General features: G+C 44.4%; 1 protein-coding gene across 1 annotated transcript in view; it reads right to left on the bottom strand.

The window, feature by feature from the left end:
- Positions 1 to 3,825: 3,825 nt before the first annotated feature.
- adss1 (adenylosuccinate synthase 1) overlaps positions 3,826 to 21,367 on the bottom strand; it is an 80,915-nt gene continuing 63,373 nt past the window's right edge. The window contains 4 exon segments of the mRNA XM_038778062.1: positions 3,826 to 5,042; positions 5,264 to 5,413; positions 16,348 to 16,445; positions 17,428 to 17,552. Coding sequence (XP_038633990.1) covers positions 4,990 to 5,042; positions 5,264 to 5,413; positions 16,348 to 16,445; positions 17,428 to 17,552 — 426 coding nt within the window. The 3' untranslated portion in view covers positions 3,826 to 4,989.

Below are 21,367 nucleotides of genomic sequence, written 5' to 3'. Positions count from 1 at the left end.
GTCATTTAAATCCCCAAGTTCTTTAGATTTAAAAAATTCCAGCTTGTATGCAATTGAAAAAAGATGGTGCTTGCTAGTTCACTGTTCGTTGACAGAAGGATTAGTGCTGCTTGACTGTTTCCACAGCCTACCATTATCATATTAAGGAGGCGAGGGGCTGTAAATTCACAGTTTGATTGACAGCTTCAAGTGGTTAGAAAGAAATTAGCTGTCTTTGATGTGGGTTATGATTACAAATGCATGTTTTCATAAAGGATTGAGTACTTAAAGGAAAGGTTTGTTTTATAAGAGAATGAAATTTGTTTTTATGGGGATGAAGTACTTGAAGGGATTTAACTGTTATCAATAAGATTTTAAAAATTTAGTGGCCTGCAATAGACATTTTAATCAATCTCACCATGGCTCCTGAGGTCTGTCCGTGTTGAATACTGGGTGAGTTAGCATGGAGTGTAAAGGCAAAGGGTTGTGATTGAGGTACATGGATTGGCACTAAATTGGCAGCTATAAAGGGCCAAGGGGATGAGGTGGGGTCATGGGTTGCCAAGGAAGGTATGAGGGCCATACAGTGAGACGTAACTGAGGATTCTGGGAGAAGTTTGCTCGCTCTCCACAACTGAGGAGGTAATCGCAGGTCAACTGAGAGTGTCATATAGCATCGAACAGAGGGCAGTAGTGAGAAGTAGATTCCAGGGAGCAGTCTCGAAGGCCGGAGCAGTGAGTAAATAAATAACTTGCCTCAGGGATTTGCGGCCGAGTCCCCAGGGAGCAGTCTAGGAAGGTGGAGCATCGGAGTGGTGAGTAAATGTAACTTACTTCGGGGATTCCCGGCTCTGTCTCTGGGGAGCAGATTCAGATGGTGGAGCATCGGAACGGTGAGTAAATAACGTAACTTACCTCGGGGATTCGCGGCCTTGACTCTGGGGAGCAGATTCGGATGATGGAGCATTGGAGTGGTGAGTATCGGGGATTCCACTGAAGCTGAAAAAACTGAAAAACCGACGCCACAGAAAAACTGTGACCCGATAGGTGGAATTTTATACATTTTAATTAGATCCCCTCTCAATCTTCTAAATTCCAGTTAATACAGGCCCAGTCGAGTCAATCTCTCTTCATACTACACTCCTGGCTTCACAGGAATTGGTCTGGTGAACCTTTGCTGGACTACCTCTATGGTATGTATATCCTTTCTTCGATAAGGAGACCAAAACCGCACACAATACTCCAAATGTGGTCTCATCAAGGCCCTTTACAGCTGCAGTAAGACACCCTTGCTCCTGTACTCAAGTCCTCTTGCAATGAGGGCAAACATACCATTTGCCTTCCTAACTTCTTGCTGTAACTACATGCTTCCTTTCAGTGATTGGTGTACCCAGATTCCCTTTTACGTCAACATTTCCCAATCTACCGCTATTTAAATAATACTTTGCCATTCTGTTTCTCCATCTGAAGTGTACAGCTTCACATTTATCCCATTCTGTTTCTCCATCTGAAGTGTATAGCTTCACATTTATCCCATTCTGTTTCTCCATCTGAAGTGTACAGCTTCACATTTATCCATCTTCCTTGTGTTTGTCCACTCACTCAACTTGTCTAAAACACTTTGAATTCTCTTAATATTCCCCTTGTCGCCACTCACATTCTGACCAAGTTTTGTGTCATCGACAAACCTGGCAATATTACTTTTGGCTCCCTCATCCAAATCATTGATTTTTATTGTGAATAGCTGGGGCCCAAGCACACCCCACTAGTCACTGCCTATCGCTTTGAAAACTATCCATTTATTCCTACTCTGTTTCGTGCCTCCTAACCGATTCTCAATCCATGTCAATATATTACCCCCAATCCCGTGCGCTTGTATTTTAACCTCTTAAGTGGGATTTTGTTAAAAGCTTTCTGAAAATCCTAATACATAACATCCACTATCTATTTGTTATAACCTGGACAGTCTCATGGGGTAGGGATGATCACTACCCCGTGGAGCATGCAGAATATGAGCTCCCCTGATAAGTGGGTGGGGGACCTTTAACACAGTTCATGTGTTGGCCAGTCAGGCACTGACTAAAGATGACCCAGTAGGGAACTATCGGAACTGTACATAATAGTTATCGTATTAAATAAGTTTTGCTTTTCTCTACAACTTGGTGTGGGCTCCTTTTGTTTCCCCTCACTAAAATTATTCTATTAGTTATGTCCTCAGAAACCTCCAATAGGTTTCTCATATATTATGTTGACTTTGTCTAATCCCATTGATATTTTCCAAGTGTCCTGCCATCATATCTTTATAATAGACTCAAACATTTTTCCTACTACTGCTGCTAGGCTAACTGGTTTGTAATTCTGTTTCCTCCCTCCCTCTTTTGCCACCTTCCAATCTGCTGCGACTGTTTGAGAACCTATAGAATTTAGGAAGATGACAACCAATGCATGTCTTTTTCCATGGCCACCTCCTTTATTACTGGAGATAGAAATCAACTTTTGAGTTAGCTATAAGGTTGAATAAAGAAATCCTGGTTGGAAAAATCCTTAAATCCTGAAGAGTAATTAAGTAAATCAATATATTAACCATGAAAGTGAGAAAAGCTGAGTGGCTGGGAATTGATCAGATAAGACATAATTTTCAGATTTTGCAAGTTGAGCAAACTGCTAGAGTCTACAAGGTCAAATAGAAGAAAGACCCTTTGTGTTAAAGAGCTGGGCTGAGATCCCAGTTCAGTTTCCATGGTAACGACAAGCCAGCCCATAGTGCCAAGTCGTGGTGGGAAATGTGATTCGCTCAAACAATGTTATGGAAAATTATATCAAATCCTTTATCTCTCAAGTTGACAGACAGACAGTTTGGCCGAATTGAATGAATTATAAATTAGTTAAAATCAATCACAGTTGTAAAGCGGACGACAAAACTTTAAGATAGTAATCTCCTTAAAAGATCCGTTGTCGGGATGGGAAATCCATTCCGGAATCACTTTAACCTATTTTCTGAAACCTATTCTGCTTACTTTGCAAAATTGCCATTTTCTTTTGTTTTAAATCATTTGTACTGTGCACCTTGATTCGAAGAAATTACCAAGAAATAAAATTATATTTTGAATTCAATACTGTATTTGCGAAAGACAATTGATCTGATTAGCTTGCTGCAGGGCTAGTTGGAACTTTCTCTTAATTTTGTACTGAAATTGAGCCACCAGTTGACACAAAAAAGCTGACCAATAAAGTTTCAAATAACTTTCGCATATCCAGGGTTCCGAATAGACACAGAGATCCATCAATTGGCTAGCCAGCCAATTACTATCACATGGGATGTAGATCATCAGGCCCTATCAGATTTATTGACTTTGTCTCATTAATTTCTCCAGCACTATTTTTGAGTAATATTAATTTCCACTTTTTTTCTTTTTCTTAAATTTAGAGTCACCAATTCTTTTTTTTCCAATTAAGGAGCAATTTAGCATGGCCAATCCACCTACCCTGCACATCTTTTTGGGTTGTGGGGGTGAGACCAATGCAAACATGGGGAGAATGTGCAATCTCCACACGGACAATGACCCGGGCCAGCTTCGAACCTGGGTCCGCGGCACCGTGAGGCAGCAATGCTAACCTCTGTGACACCGTGCTGCCCCAATGCTAATTTCCTTTAATTCCTCCTTCTCACTAGGCCCTTGATGTCTTCGCATTTCTGGAAAGATATTTATGTCTTCCTCCATGAAGACAGAACTAAAGTAGTTGGTTAATTGTCCTGCCATTTCCTTGTTCTCTATTATACTACTACTGACGTCCGATTAACTGGCCTCTAATTGTAAATAAAGAATAAAACTTGGAAATGAAAGATTGCAAATGCTTAAATGTGTTTATTAATAATTGACTATTTAAATAAATATTATAGTCATGAGTATGCAAGAATGGCTGAAGAAATAAAGTGTCAACTTGACCCGGACAATAATGTGCAAGCAGGAGCGACAACTAAAAAAATATTTAAAGATGTATACGGGCTACCGGACACTTATCGCTGGAAGACAGAATATGATTCATCATATAACATGAACCCTGATGTAAGTTATAATTAACAGACAAGTGAAACTCGACTCATTGAGTTGTTATATAATCCCAAGGCATGCATTACTGACTATGCTGAATACATTTTACAGGGCACTTGGAAATAAGAGCGCTGTCTCTACTTTGCAAAATTCAACAGGTTTGAAAAGGCATTTGGAGAAACATTTTTTGTCTATTGTTAATGTCTAATAAATACAGAATTCACACTTAACCCTATACATTGTTATTTTTCATTCGATAAATAGTTTACATTTGGATTTTCCTACAAGTTTATCTATTGCAAAACAATTCTGAAGCTATTAAAAATAAAAGCACTTCCTTTTTGGAGTGAAATACACTACAAAACAAATGCCTATTGTATATATGTATTCTTTTGAAAGCATACGGAGCTGCGGGATATGATTTGCATTCCTTGACTAAGTGGAGCTGCAACGCGAGGGTTTTCTGAATAAATCATGGCAAATAATACAAACAGGGCATAGATCCAACATTGCAGATTCTCATTCATTTGTTTGTACTATGTTTGTTAATTAAAATAAAAATTAGATGAAAATATAATCTTTAAACACAAAGTCTAGTAAAAGCATAAATTGTGGAGTGGTTTCGGTGATCTTACTGTAAACATTTGTCCAGTCAAAGCAGTACCCATTCACAATTTTAGATCACTCTCATTCAATATTTAATGTGTAATTTTCCATGTTTTAGCAATGTCAATAATGGACAGGAAGGATATGGCGGTGCTCAAGTATTCTATGCCCCCAGCTAACAATGACCTTCATTATTGTTTATATGTAGATCTTAAATTGTAAATTAATTATGCTTATTACAATATCAGGAATATTTTAACCATAATGTACAAACATTGGTCTTGAATTTATGTAGAGAAATAGGGTCAGGGTTATTTGTTCAAATTATTCAAATCCTATCCTGTTCCAATGTCTAGAAAAGTTGGATCATTGACTCCCTTGATTTTCCAACACCAATCCATTTAACTGAAAGAAAACAAACACATATTTCAGTCACTGTCAACGATTGTGTAACAAAACAAGTCAATGCTGCTTCCTCACTATTAGAAGACTTTGTAAATATTTGTAAAAGGAAATGTACTGAAAAGCAGATATTGATGAATATATTGTTTAAATGTATCTGATATTTAATTGCTTATAAAATCTTATCAAGTAACTTCCCTGCATTGCTATTCCTGAAAACTCACTTGGGACTGCCACATGGTTTTCAATGAATCGAATGTAGTTTTGAGCCTTTGGTGGCAGATCATCCCATGTCCGAGCATTGATAATGCTGCTCCTCCAGCCTGGAAGTGTTTCATACTCAACCTCTACTTGGTTCAGGATTTCCTGGTTTGCTGAAGGAGTGAAACAATAAATAATACTCATTCTGGTACAAGGGTATGAGGTATAACAAATTATACACTATAACTGAAATAACTATTAAGCTGGAAGTCAGAATACCTGAGAACAGTCACAAATGATAATGCAATTATTAGTGCTTTATGATTTCAACTGTCCACCTGTTACTTCAAGAGGAGTAAAAGGATATTACATATACATCTGATACTACATTTTGTGAGGTCAATCGGTTTCAGATCAAACAAAAATAGAATACTGTGGCTGCGGGAAACCTGAAAACGTTAGAGAAGTTCAGCAAGTCTGGAGAAAGAAACAGTTGTTGACATTTTCAGGCTGTTGACCTTACGGCATAACTGGCAAAGCTTGCAGTTGTGACAGGTTTTGAAACAGGAAGAGGCAGTAGAGGAGGAGATGGGAAAAGAACAAAGGGGATAGAGCAGAAGTGATTGAATGGCAAAAGAGATGTCGCAAGGCAAAAGGGGGCGGTAATGGGACAAGTAAAGAAACAATAGATAGGTCAAGAGGAACTGTAAAAGACAACATCAGTGCCAGCTGCCTTAGTCCAGAAAAATGGGAGCTTGTGGTTATAATCTGGAATGGACAAAAATCAATGCTGAACCTACAACGATGTATAGTGCCTGTCCCTCAGCGACAGATTTACTATGAAACACAAAGTGCTGTGGGATGGGGCCCAAAATGCAGAACAGTCTTACACTTGAAATAAAGTTTAATAATAGAGAACAGTAAAAGCTTGAAAACTTTTTCTGAAACAAGGGCATGATACTGATTTCCGGCTAAAAGGCTTGTCACCGAACTACTTCACCCTATTAAGCTGATTCCGTGATACCTTTGCCAAAGTCCTCTGCTGCTCATGGAGAGCATCTTTCAAGATGCTCACAGGTTTCTGAATATCATTGTTAGTTCTCAATACACTGTAGATTTGCAGTTAAAGTATTATTTAAGCTATTTTGTTTTGCTTTTTCTCATTTCAGGAAGTCTTTTTTTTCGGAAATTTATTTTCTAAATCTTCTTTAAAACATTTCCATTGCATTTCCTCAAACTGGCTGCACCTTAATTTCATAAATAGTAATTAAATAGTTTCATTCTTTGCTGCATAAAGTAAGTTAAAGAGGAATATGATGTTGGTTTCCCACTTTCTTTGGGCTTCGATTGCTTATGCTGGTTTTCCTTAGGTCAAAACCGTTTCTTTATACCCTGTGGTAAGCCACTGGGATACTCCAGAAATTGCACCAAAGGAACATCGGTGTAAATTTCAGCCAAATTTTCTGGACAGTGAAGAAGTTAATGATCATATACTGCCTCCTCCATTAAAAACCACCGTGATCTCAAATATTCTGAATTAACACATGAGTTCTCCTCACTGTCACTTTGAACAATAATGACATTAGTGGGTTAACAGCTACCTGATTTATGTAGTAAAACTGATTTCAGTATTGTAGTTCAAGTAATATTTTACACAATGATGTAGCCACTGCAGAGTTTCAGCAACGTGTCATCTGACTGATTGTTCTCCGACTTCCAAAATAAATTGAGCCGTGTTATTCGGATATTTTTATACTCTGTGCATAGCATTTAATACTTATATACTATTTATGTACTATTCCACCCACAGTCCAAAAATGTGCAGATTCGGTGGATTGGCTATGCTAAATTGCCCCCTGGTGTCCAAAGGTTAGGTGGGGTTATGGTGGTTACAGGGATAGGGTGGACCTAGGTAGAGTGCTCTTTCAGAGGGTTGGTGCAGACTCAATGGGCCAAATGGCCTCCTTCTTCACTGTAGGGATTCTATAATTCTAAAATGGAGTTAAGAGTCTGTGCTGAGTCCCATCACACTTCTTCTCTGGCCATATGGTCCAAGTTAACTGGTGTGAAAATACCATACTAACCATGGTCAAGTTGAATAAAGTGGACAAGGGCATGTAGTAATAACCAAAGAGAAAATGCTGGAAAATCTCAGCAGGTCTGGCAGCATCTTTAGGGAGAGAAAAAAGCTAACATTTCAAGTCCAGATGACCCTTTGTCAAAGCTAAAAGACAGAGAAAGTGGAAAATATTTATACTGTGGAGTGAGAGAATGAAAGACGAGTCATAGCTACAGAAACCAAGGGAACATAAGAACATAAGAACTAGGAGCAGGAGTAGGCCATCTGGCCCCTCGAGCCTGCTCCGCCATTCAATTAGATCATGGTTGATCTTTTGTGGACTCAGCTCCACTTTCCGGCCCGAACACCATAACCCTTAATCCCTTTATTCTTCAAAAAACTATCTATCTTTACCTTAAAAACATGTAATGAAGGAGCCTCAACTGCTTCACTGGGCAAGGAATTCCATAGATTCACAACCCTTTGGGTGAAGAAGTTCCTCCTAAACTCAGTCCTAAATCTACTTCCCCTTATTTTGAGGCTATGTCCCCTAGTTCTGCTGTCACCCGCCAGTGGAAACAACCTGCCCGCATCTATCCTATCTATTCCCTTCATAATTTTAAATGTTTCTATAAGATCCCCCCTCATCCTTCTAAATTCCAACGAGTACAGTCCCAGTCTACTCAACCTCTCCTCATAATCCAACCCCTTCAGCTCTGGGATTAACCTAGTGAATCTCCTCTGCACACCCTAGGTAAGGGTAAGGAAAGGTGGATAAGATGGGGGGGGGGGGGGGGGGGGGAATGAAATATATATAAAGAAAGTCAAGAGAGAAAGAAATGGTAAGAGACAGTTAAAATTAAATGGAATGAAAACAATGGGTCGAGATGGGGTAGAGCTAATCATCTGAAATTGGATTCAGTGTTGACACCAGAAGGCTGTCGCGTGCCTCACCGTACGATGAGGTGTTGTTCCTCCAGTTTGTGTTGAGCTTCACTGGAACATTGCAGCAGGCCAAGGACAGGCATGGGAACAGGTTCTTGTGTTAAAATAGCAAGCAACAGGAAGGTCAGGGTCCTGAATGTGCACAGACCAAAGGTGCTCAGCAAAGCGATCACCCAATCTGCGTTTGGTCTCCCCGATATAGAGGAGACCACATTGGGAGCCACAGAAACCACAAGGAAAGAGTGCTAATGGCAGTCCCCAGAGAGAACAAAAGATGTGAAAGGCCAAACAACTGAGAAACTAACATCAGAGGGTAAACTGTGACAGATGTAGATGTGGGGGGAGGGGAAGGGGGAAGCAAGGGGGAGAAAGGGTAAGGAAAGGTGGATAAGATGGGGGGGTGAAATATATATAAAGAAAGACAACATCCTTTAATGTTGGCTATTCCTCATTGATGTGCATTTCCATGTCTTTTTCTCGCCCCTTTTATTTCAACTTTATCTTGCATCCATTGTCTCACATGTGAGACTAAAAACCCAATCATGATCTGGGATGGTATTTCATTTTCATAGAATCAAAGAATCCCTACAGTGCAGAAGGAGGCCATTTGGCCCATTGAGTCTGCACCAGACCTTGGAAAAGGCACCCAACTTAAGGCCATGCCTCCACTCTATCCCAGTAACCCCACCTAATCTTCTGGACACAAAGGAGCAATTTAGCTTGGTCAATCCACCTAACTTTCACATCTTTAGATACAAGTTAAACAGCTTCACAGCTCCAAGGTCCCAGGATTGATTCCTGGCTTGAGTCACTGTCTGTGTGGAGTCTGCATGTTCTCCCTGTGTCTGCGTGGGTTTTCTCCGGGTGTTCCGGTTTCCTCCCACAAGTCCCGAAAAGAATGTGCTGTTAGGTAAATTGGATATTCTGAATTCTCCCTCTGTGTACCCGAACAGGTGCCGGAATGTTGTTGATGTGTTATCTGTGTTGGTCTAACATCGACTGCAACTGGATGCAGCAAAACGAGAAACAGGCTTCCGACACAGGAGATGGTCCAACACTGTTTTATTGAACCTGTTGATTGCTGTACATTATCTGCTGTGGGTTGACACTCTAGTAACCTAACGGATAACCTCCTACTGGCTTGACCAGACTAGCTCTTATTTTGAGGCTATGTCCCCTAGTTCTGCTGTCACCCGCCAGTGGAAATAACCTGCCCGCATCTATCCTATCTATTCCCTTCATAATTTTAAATGTTTCTATAAGATCCCCCCTCATCCTTCTAAATTCCAACGAGTACAGTCCCAGTCTACTCAACCTCTCCTCATAATCCAACCCCTTCAGCTCTGGGATTAACCTAGTGAATCTCCTCTGCGCACCCTCCAGCGCCAGTACGTCCTTTCTCAAGTAAGGAGACCAAAACTGAACACAATACTCCAGGTGTGGCCGCACTAACACCTTATACAATTGCAACACAACCTCCCTAGTCTTAAACTCCATTCCTCTAGCAATGAAGGACAAAATTCCATTTGCCTTCTTAATCACCTGTTGCACTTGTAAACCAACCTTCTGTGACTCATGCACTAGCCCACCCAAGTCTCTTTGAACAGCGGCATGCTTTAATATTTTATCGTTTAAATAATAATCCCGTTTGCTGTTATTCCTACCAAAATGGATAACCTCACATTTGTCAACATTGTATTCCATCTGCCAGACCCTAGCCCATTCACTTAACCTATCCAAATCCCTCTGCAGACTTCCAGTATCCTCTGCACTTTTCGCTTTACCACTCATCTTAGTGTCATCTGCAAACTTGGACACATTGCCCTTGGTCCCCAACTCCAAATCATCTATGTAAATTGTGAACAATTGTGGGTCCAACACGGATCCCTGAGGGACACCACTAGCTACTGATTGCCAACCAGAGAAACACCCATTTATCCCAACTCTTTGCTTTCTATTAATTAACCAATCCTCTATCCATGCTACTACTTTACCCTTAATGCCATGCATCTTTATCTTATGCAGCAACCTTTTGTGTGGCACCTTGTCAAAGGCTTTCTGGAAATCCAGATATACCACATCCATCGGCTCCCCGTTATCTACTGCACTGGTAATGTCCTCAAAAAATTCCACTAAATTAGTTAGGCATAACCTGCCCTTTACGAACCCATGCTGCGTCTGCCCAATGGGACAATTTCTGTCCAGATGCCTCGCAATTTCTTCCTTGATGATAGATTCCAGCATCTTCCCTACTACCAAAGTTAAGCTCACTGGCCTATAATTTCCTGCTTTCTGCCTACCTCCTTTTTTAAACAGTGGCGTCACGTTTGCTAATTTCCAATCCACCGGGACCACCCCAGAGTCTAGTGAATTTCGGTAAATTATCACTAGTGCATCTGCAATTTCCTTAGCCATCTCTTTTAGCACTCTGGGATGCATTCCATCAGGGCCAGGAGACTTGTCTACCTTTAGCCCCATTAGCTTGCCCATCACTCCCTCCTTAGTGATAACAATCCTCTCAAGGTCCTCACCTGTCATAGCCTCATTTCTATCAGTCGCTGGCATGTTATTTGTGTCTTCCACTGTGAAGACCGACCCAAAAAACCTGTTCAGTTCCTCAGCCATTTCCTCATTTCCCATTATTAAAACTCCCTTCTCATCCTCTAAAGGACCAATATTTACCTTAGCCACTCTTTTTTGTCTTATATATTTGTAAAAACGTTTACTGTCTGTTTTTATATTCTGAGCAAGTTTACTCTCATACTCTATCTTACTCTTCTTTATGGCTTTTTTAGTAGTTGGACAGCTCCAACCCGCGCATGCGCGGATGACGTCATCACGCAGACGGCTCTGAACCGCGTATGCTTGATCTTGCGGGGCGGCGGAGGGAAAATAGTGCGTCCGTTACGGACGCAGGCTCGATGATCGGCGGGCACCGATCGTGGGCCTTTGCCCTCCGGAGCACGGCCCTGGTGCTCCCGCGCCAATTGGGCGCGTAGAAGCCCCAAATGGGCTTCTGGCGCCCGTTTCATGACGGTGGCGACTAGGTGTGGTTGCCGCCGTCGTGAAAAGGTCGTAAACGGCCGGCCACTCGGCCCATCGGCCTCGGAGAATTGCCGTGAAAAAAAAAAACGGCGACCGGCGATTCAGGGAGCGGGGCAAGCGTGGGGGGGGGGGGGTGTGTACAATAACTGGGGGGGGGGGGGGGTCGTAAAAAATGTCGGGAGGCCCTCCCGCTATTCTCCTAGGCACCGTGGGGTGCGGAGAATTTCCCCCCACATTGGGAGCAGCGAATGCAACAGACCAAAATGAAAGAGGTTAAAGTGAAACTAATCTGGAATGAGTGTTTTGGGCCTGGGATGTTAAGCATGGAAGAGGTAAAGGGTATGGTGGAGGAGTGAACTAGATTATCTCAGAGAGAATGGTCTCTGTGGAATGCTGACAGAGGGAGTGAAGGGAAGATATGTTTGGTGGTGGCATCATGCTGGAGTTAGTGAAAATGGTGGAGGATTATGCTTTGCATACGGAGGCTGGTGGGCTGAAATGTGAGAACGAGGGGTCTCTAGCCTTGTTCTGGGAGGGAGGGGAAGGGGCGAGGGTAGTGGTGCAGGTGATGGACCGCACACTGTTGAGGGCCCTGTCAGCAACTGTAGTTGGGAAATTACTGTAGTAATTACATGTATTAACAATGCTGGCTGCTATCTATAGTATTTGCAGCACCAATTTTTCACCAAGGTCAGCAATTATTGCCCATCCTTAATTGCCCTTAAACAGAATGGTTTGTTGGGCCATTTTGGAGGGCAGTTTAAGGAGTCAACCGCATTGCCGTGTGTCTGGAATCACATGTAGGATAGACTGGATAAAGACAACAGATTTCCCTTCCGAAAGGGAATTAGTGAAGCAGATGTTTTGTTTTTTTACAACAATCGATGATAGATGTCATAGTCACCATTACTGAGATTAACTTTTTATTCCAGATTTGTTCATTGACAACCTCACGAAGTTCAAACCCGAAGGGACATAGCTGCAGACTGCAGCATCTGAACGGCAGCTTAGGCAATCTGGCCCAGCTGTCTGTCTGACATCAATGCAGGCACTGAGAAACTGCCAGGGCAGCAGATGTGCTGTCACCCTGAGAAGACAATATTTGCCTTACATAGGACTGTGCCTCAGCAAGTGTTGGAGTGATGTGATGGTTTGGTGTCCCATTTGTGCTTTCATTCATTTTCGGCAAGTTGAAGATGTTGGTAACTGGAGCCTGAAAGGATATCCATCAAAGCCATCACAGCGATCACCAGAGGCTCTGTAACTAATGATGTGGAGATGCCGGCGTTGGACTGGGGTGAGCACAGTAAGAAGTCTTACAACACCAGGTTAAAGTCCAACATGTTTGTTTCAAACACTAGCTTTCGGAGCACTGCTCCTTCCTCAGGTGAATCACCTAGTGTTAGCTAGTGTTTGAAACAAACATGTTGGACTTTAACCTGGTGTTGTAAGATTTCTTTCTGTAACTAATTACCATGCTGTGCACCTCAGTGATCAAATGTTTCATGGTTGATTGTATTAGTTTGATGCCTTGGGCAATGAGACCACTCCAAGGGCGATTCAACAATGTGAAAGGTTACCTTCCAGGCAGTTCAAGTAGTTGATGCTGGATAGTCATTAGTGTTCTTTTATAGGCTGGGCCCTAATGCTCTTCATTTATGCTCTCTTTAATAAGCCTGGGTGTGGGTCTTCCCTGTGATACGTTGATTCCTAGGATATCTTTTCCTTCTGTCTTTGCTGCTCCATACTTGTCTCGGTGATCTCCCACTGTAGATCCCTCTAACTGGCGTTCTAAAGTATGTTGATTTCAGCTTTAATGCTTAAAAAGGGTAAGATTGAATGACAATGCATGTTTGAAAGGACAGTGCTCCTATTTTACTGATACAGCTGCGCCCTGGACTTGAGATGGGCCTGGGAAGAGGAGACAGGGACACGAATAGCTGATAGTGGCTACAGTGAGCAGAAACAGATGAATGGCAGCACAAACCACCAATAGTTTGTTGAGTGAGAGAGGAAATAGATCAGTGAGAAGAATAGAAGAAAAGGTGGCTGAACATCATGTATCAAATATCCTCTGGCCTTGGTACTGGGCACCCTTCTGACCTGCCTTTTGCCCAGTCCATCAATGGAGGCTTCCACCATTGGGGTCAGCACTTGAACTGATGGTTCCTCTTCTTCAGCACACATTTGCTCCCTCCTATTATGTGCATGATTATCCTGTAAACAACAAAAGTAGTTTGCAAGAATATGAGGCGGGATTCTCCGTCGGCTGATGCCGAAATTGGGAAGCGCGATTGGGCTGAGCGGAGAATAGATTTGGATGCCAAAATAGCGGCAGGTGCCGATTTGACATCAAATCGCAATTCTCCGTCACCTTGACAGCAGCGGCAATGCGGTCCGGAACGCACATACAGTGAACACCATTTGCATATCATTCGCGGGCCTGACCTGGTATTCTCCAGGGCCTCTGCGATTCTCCGCCTCCAATGGGCTGAGTACCCAACGGCGCAGTTCACTTATGTTTTTAAAATTTGTGAAACTGGTGTTGAGGGAGAGAGTATGGAAAGTGCCCAACATCATAGTTTGCTGACGGTTGTGCCACTGGCTGGGGGGCTTGTCAGGGCCTGGAGAAGTAGTGGGGTTGGTCAGAAGGTGGGCTAGGAGACATGGTGAATGGGCACGGAACACCATTGCCACGGCCTGCAAGTAGCCATGCAGCTCATCCGGCACTGACAGCCCACTGTGAATTTAGGGTCATACAGGTGTTACCCCCAGATTACTCCCCTAGATGCCCTTTAGCCCTAGGCGACCCATTACCGGGATGGGCGCGCTCCAGTGCAACCAGTGCCACCTTGTTGGCTGGGATGACTGTGTAATGTATAAATGTGGCTGATGCTTGTCAGCTTCCTGAGTGTCAATCACGGAACCGGCGAATCCCGCACCATTTTTCAATGGAATTGCTTGTGTTCCACATGCTAGCCTCTCCACAGTTGCTGAATTGGTCCAAGCTCGGTGCCAGTTTTGCATTCGTGAAATTCCACGAATCTTGCCCCAGCGTCAACACTTAGTCTCAGGTACAAATCCAGCCCACGGGCTTTTTTTTTTAAATTTAGAGTATCCAATTTTTTTTTTCCAATTAAGGGGCAATTTAGTGAGGCCAATTCCTTAATTTGGTTTCAGTAATTTTCCCACTACTGAGGTCCGACTGTAATTATTCAGTCTATCGCTCGCTCACATTTTAATAGATAAAGTAGGCTGCTTTCCACTTGAGGGGGCGAGCTCACTGGTGGTTATTTAACCTGAGGATCACCACACCTCATGTGAGGGGCAAGGTTGAGAAGGCAGGCCTCACGAATAACATCAGCCGGTACAGAAACAAATAAATAAACAAGGATACAGAATTAGCAGACCTCCAATCCTGCACCCAATGAGGATTAGAGGTCTGCTGATGTTGATTAGTTAGCCTAACATCTGCTGGAGAATATAATTGACAATAGCATGATCGAGCACGGTAAAAATATCCAGCTGATCAGAGAGAGCCAACATGATTTAGTCAAGGGTAGGTCGAGCTTGATAAACCTGATTGAATCTTTGGAAGATGTGACTGAAGTTGTGGATTGGCGAACATCTGTGCATATTATTTATATGGACTTCCCGCAGCCATTCAATAAATACCTCATGATTTATTGTTAACTAAAATTGAAGCTCATGGAATTGGAAGGCAGTTTTATGGAGCTATTGGCAATTTGCCACCCTCCAGACATGTGGGGAGGCCGCCAGCTTAAGGAAGGTGGCAACTTGGATCCATTGGAGCCCGAGGTTCCATGGCCCAAAAAGCTGGCAGTGGGCAGAGAGGGCAGCCCCTGTGGCCCGGAGGACCTACCCAGAGACGTTTCCCCTCCCAACCTCAGCCTGATCATTTTTAAATTTTCCTTCTTACTTGCCTGTCTCTTGCAGATATCAGCAACGACCATCTCTCCTGGTCCTCTGACTGGGCTGGCAGCATTGGGAGGGCTCGTAAGCTGTGTTTAATCTTTAGGAGGTGCAGGTTACCTTTAAATGGTGACATTCCTGCCTCAATTCATACCCTTTTGTGTGTGAACTGCCACTGACCAGCGTGTGTTGTGCTCACGGCTCACTCCTTGTATGAAAATTGGTTTGTATTTCTAGCCCATGTAATCAGCTGGTTGCCAAAGATACATTACCTAACTCATGTCCATTCTAGAGAGGTTGGCAATCTCCCCCATGAAGTCAGGAACATGTCCTAGAAACAGTGCTTATATGTAGAATAAAGCATTCTATCATAGGCCTAAAAAAATAGTTGTAGGGGATATTAAAAATGATTTTAAATGTACATATACTACTTGAAATGATAATCGCTTATTGTCACGAGTAGGCTTCAATGAAGTTACTGTGAAACTGGGTTTGTTTTCTTCTTAATAAAACCTGAGTGATCAAACATATGTTCCAAATGCTGACTGGCTCAGTAATTTGTACTTTGACAGTTCAAATTTTTCCTGTTTTGTATTAGAAAGTGAATCATAATTTGAAGGCGCTTGTGACATTTGTTCCCTGCAATTTCACATCAATATGTTAGGTTAAGATGTAGTGTTTCAAGCTGTGCCCATTTTCTTGATGGAAATGCACATTTCCTGTTTGAAGAATGTCAGAAGGTTGTTAATCATGAGGTCGAGATATTTGGTTGATTGAATTTCATAGAATTTACAGTGCAGACGGAGGCCATTCGGCCCATCGAGTATGCACCATCGCCTGGAAAGAAAACCCCACCTAAGCCCACACTTCTAACCTTCGTAACCCAGCAACCCCACCGAACCTTTTTGGACACTAAGGGCGATTTAGTATAGCCAATCCAGCTAACCTGCACAACTTTGAACTGTGGGAGGAAACCAGAGCAAGCTCATGCACACATGGGGAGAACGTGCAGACTACGTACATCAGTGACACAAGCCGGGGAATTGAACCTGGGACGCTGGAACTGTGAAGCAACTGTGCTAACCACTGTACTACCGTGCTGTTTGTTGTGTTGTCATACCATACCTGGAAAATAAGGAATTCTCTTTCCATTTATTTTGTAAGCTAAACCGATTTTAATCTCATCAAGGACCTCCAGGATATCCAGCTTCGTTAATGCCAACCTATGGTTTAGAAATAATATTTCTGTTAAAATTGAATGAGGGAACCGACTCTTTAGTAACTACATCCTGTCTCCATAGCAACTTTTATTATTTGTGATAGGTGGATATGCACCACAGCGCACTGTTTTAATTCATTTATTCTATTCAGAGCACACAGAAGTGTTTTGTAATATTTTGTAGTTTTTCAGGTTATATGGGCTTCTGTTGTATCTTTCTTTGCCACATTAGAATTCCAGGTGCATATTCGAGAAGATTGTTTTGTGTTTTTGACTTTTACTCTTCACTTGACGAACAAACATTTTGAGGAACACTTTATTGGAGAGAAGGAAGCTGTACAATATTCCTTTTAAAGATCATTACCCCTTTAAAGGAGAGGAAATAGTCACACACCGTTCGGAGTTTGAGAAAATTAGGTGGCATACTGGTCTCTTAACTGTGCTGCTATTGTGGCAGTAACTTAGTCTCAGTAGTTCCTGCACTCCACATCAACTTATTCACCATGATTTTACTGAGCGCTATGAATGCCCAACAAACGTCAGGAGCAGAAAATAAATATTTGCCTTTTGACAAACGCTATCTGCGTCCTCAAGTTCAGAAGGAATGTAAATGCACTAAAATTAGCTCATAGGGCAGCACAGTACTTTTGAGGTAACGTTGAACCAAATCATAGTGGAGTGACATTGTGAGATTAAGTGTAAACGGGTGATAAGAAATCAATAGTCTATATTACAAATTTCCTGATTTTTATTCCATTGACTATCACTCCGGTTTCTCTTTTATCCCGGTCAGTGACTTCCGTGAGGGCGTGATTTTCCGGATGAGCCATAACAGTAAATGCTGAATGATTATTTAAATACTGTGGGGGAAGTGGTTCTTTGGCTACGAGTTGCTCTGTGGTGTTATGTTTTAAAGATAAAGGCATTAAATAAATCAAAATTGTTTCTGTGAAGACATGAAATAGAATCTGATCCAATGTACTCACGCGGTAAATCCATTGATCATATTTGCATATTTCAGTATGACTAGATCTAACCAGCCACAGCGTCTCTTCCTGCCCGTAGTTACTCCCACTTCACGGCCTCGAGATTGTAGCAGTTCACCGATTTCCTGAAATGTTCCAGTTCAACTTCAGCAACTGACATGTGAAGCAATCTTAATCATGGTATACAATAGCAATGCAACATCATGAACGAATATATACCTTCAAATAATTCCAAAGCATTCCGACAGTGCAGGAGACCACCTGCACCGACCCTCCAAAAGAACACTCTACCTAGGGCCTCTCCCCCTCCCTATCCCCTATAACCCCACGCATTGATCATGGCCAATCCACCTAACCTGCACATGTTTGGACTGTGGGAGGAAACCGGAGCCCCCGGAGGAAACCCACGCAGACGCGGTGAGAAGGTGCAAACTGCACAAAGTTACCCAAAACTTCTGAAGGCATCAATAATGGGCCAAAGGGCATCCAGTCATTGCTGAAGTGCAAGTTGAGCTTGATGAACATACCACATCAGAAATTGCAGGTGTGCCTTTGTTAAGGTGGCACATTTCAAGATTGCATCTAAACCTCAGTTTGATTGAGATGTCAAGATGTCACCATGGTCACCTTGATGTGTGCCTTAGCTATTCGGCTATATAAATGAAAAGCAAGTAGCGCTAGAGTGTCACATTGTCTTTCTGTTTGCAAGTGAGAGGTCTATATTAGCCCAGTATTCATTAACCTGTTGCATCTATAAGTCCACTGGGAGAAGGAGGATTGAATAATCGAACCGGTGCTCAATGGAGTCTTCTTGATGGCAGTGATCTGATTGAGGAGATGGGCCCAGTGCTACCTAACTCAGCTTCGAGAGAAGGCCTGAACGGTGGGTCCAGGGGAACCCTAGCAACACCCAGACCGTGAGCAAATTAGTCCCATCCCTCGGAGGTGATTCACGCAACCAAGTGTTTACCAAAGAAAACCTTCCTGCCTGGAGATGAATGACAGACAATGCTGTGCATTTCTGCGTTTGTCAAGAAAGGTGATGGACCATATCTGCCATATTCTGCAGGAGGGCATCTGCTGGCAATGACCCTGAATGTCACCACTGCACTCAATTATTTTGCCTGCGGGTCGTTCCAGGGGGACCTATGTGGCATCTCAGTACTCGACATATAAATGTATCAAGGAAATGACAGATGCGCCCTACAGTGAGGCTCATCAGTATGTCAAGTTCACATGATGTAGCTAGCCAGGCTGCTAGATCTCTGAGCTGTTTTGCTATCTCAGGCTTCCGTAGAGAGCGGGGTGCAATCGATTGCACACATGTGGCATTGAGAGCTCCATGGCACCAGCACCTGATATTCATCAACAGGAAAGGGTTCCACTTCCTGAAAATTCAACTGGTATGTGATCATCAGAAGCACATCATACATGCTTGGCCTGGTACTCTGGAAGTTTCCATGACTCATTCATCCTGAGTAGATATTTGAAGGGCTCAGCGATGACAAGGATGTCTGCTTGGGGACAAGCATTGCTCACGATATCCATACATCATCCTCAACAAGCCTCAGAGGAGGAATGCAATGTGGTGCATACGGTGATACAATCCGTCATCGATCAAACCACTGGCATCCTGAAGATTTACTTCTGGGGCGGGATTCTCTGATAATCGGTGCAATGGCAGGAACCCGGTGTCAAAAACGGCGCAAATCACTCCGGCGTGTGCCCTCCGAAACGACTCAAATTCTCCGGCCCGGAATGGGCGAGCACATCACGGACGTGCGGCGTCACAGCACAAAAGATGCTGACCCCCCCCCCCCCCCCCCCCCCCCCCCCCCCCGGAGACCAGTCAAGATGGCCACCCGCCATGCAGCGCCGAGGTTCCAGGAGCGCGACATCGAGGCACTCCTGGACGCAATGGAGCAGAGGAGGGAGGCCATGTACCCCGGACACAACCGCAGGGTCGCTCCACCCCTCAGCCGGCGACTGTGGAAGGAGGTGGCAAAGGCCATCAGCGCCGTGGCTGTAACACCAAGGACAGGCACCCAGTACCACACGAAGGTGAATGACATTGTCACGGCAGCCAGGGTGAGTACCCCCCCCACCTCCGATGTGCGGCACAGCCCAAGGTGCAATTGACATGGCTGCACCCACCCATGCAGTGGCAGGATGGGTTGTGAACCTCTGCCAATATACACACAACCGCTGGCCTGCATGTATATCTCTGCCTAACACTGTTGCCCTTTATGTCTGCCACCCATCCGCCCCCACAGCAGAAGCACGCACACAACAACCGGGAGCGTGAGAGGGGGTCCAGCTGATGTGCGGCCACTCAGCATGCATGAAGAGAGGGGCCTGCAACTCGCAGGCGGACCCGAGGACCGGGAGGTTGATGTGCAGAGGTCGGGGGCACACCAACAAGTGAGACCCCCCACGGCCTGTCCCCCTTTCCCCATATCTCCTCTCCCCCATATCCCCCTTCCCCCATCCTTATATCCCCCATATCCCTGATATCCCCCATATCCTGGAGTTACAACACCCACCCATAGACCCGATGCAGTCACGGACCCAGGGACGATCGAAGGCGGCGACGGCCAGTTTGCGGCAGCTGCAGACGCAGGTGGAGGAGCAGGGAGTGGTGCCGGTCATGCGTGCCAGCCAGGCCGAAACCGCAAGTATGGCATCTGTGGTGGAGGCATTGGGGGCGACGGTGTCAGACATGGGGAGCAGGATGCAAGGCCTGGGGCTTTCCGTGCAGGCGACATCTGTGGCCCAGGACATGGCTGCCCTCTCAGAGGAAGCCATGAGCCTGAGCTAGCGGCAGATCACAGAGGCGCTCAATGCCGTGGCCCAGTCTCAGCACGCAATGGCCCAGTCTCTGCAGGCAGTGGCCCAGTCTCAGCAGGCCATCGCTGAGGGCATCGGCGCCATTTCCCAGGTGCTGGCCGGCGTGGCCCAGACACAGACAGGGATGGCCAACTCCCTGAGCTCCATGGCTGCAAACTGCAGACCCTTGTTGATACCTGGGCGGGCCTCCAGGACTGGTAGCGCCAGGTGTCGGGGGCGTCGGATGGTTGGTCCGTTCGCATCCTCGACTCATGTAGAGGGCTAGGGGCCATTGGGCACCTCGAGGGAGGAGGAGGTGCTGAGGCCCATTCTGGGTCCCCCTGTAGGGGAGATCCTGGAACACCGTGACACCTCAGACTCCGCCCCCCCCACCCCTTCCGTCCCAGGTGCATCTGGTGGGCAACGGGCAGGACAGGCTGGCAGCTCGCCATCCCAGTCGCCCGAGCCACAGCCTGGCCCATCTAGGCCGGGCCGCCCCAGGAAATGGCCACCAAAGGGACCCTAGTCACAGGGCAGGAATCACAGCAGTCCATCTCCAGTTCTGCTGTACCGTCTGGGGAAGAACCTCGACGTAGTCAAAGTGCCCGTAAAGCCAAACAATTAGATACTGAGTAAGTTAGTACGGGTTTAGGGCACAGATTAGTTATAGGGTCTAGGGCACGTGTATGAACTGTTTGTCATTAAAATCACTTTCACACCTACAGAAGCTGCCTTTGTGCTCTGTCCGAAGCGTGCGGGGGTGTGAGGTGAGCGCCATTGTGTGTGTGAGGTGTGATAGAACGTTGGCCTCAGGTGAGTGTGCCCCCCCCTCCCTTCTGGTCGACCTCGCCATCCTCCCAGGCAAATGAGGGGACCGTGCTCTGCAGTGTCAAGGCCGCATGCAGGGACGGTCCAGGTGGAGGGCAGTCCTGTGGCCATGGGTCAGCTATTTTTTTTTTTTAAATAATTTTTATTGAAATTTTTACAAAATACAAAATATAAACATCTTAACTCTATTAACAAACCACCGCGGTAACACCCCATGAACAATACCCCCCAGCTTCAAGAGCAACTTCAAACAAAAGGAAAGAACAAAAACAAAAAACAAAAAAAA

Source organism: Scyliorhinus canicula, chromosome 2 (assembly GCF_902713615.1).
Source record: "Scyliorhinus canicula chromosome 2, sScyCan1.1, whole genome shotgun sequence".
Taxonomy (NCBI): Eukaryota; Metazoa; Chordata; class Chondrichthyes; order Carcharhiniformes; family Scyliorhinidae; genus Scyliorhinus; species Scyliorhinus canicula.
The sequence above is the reverse complement of the archived record's forward strand: the minus strand, read 5'-3'. Positions and strand labels throughout refer to the sequence as shown.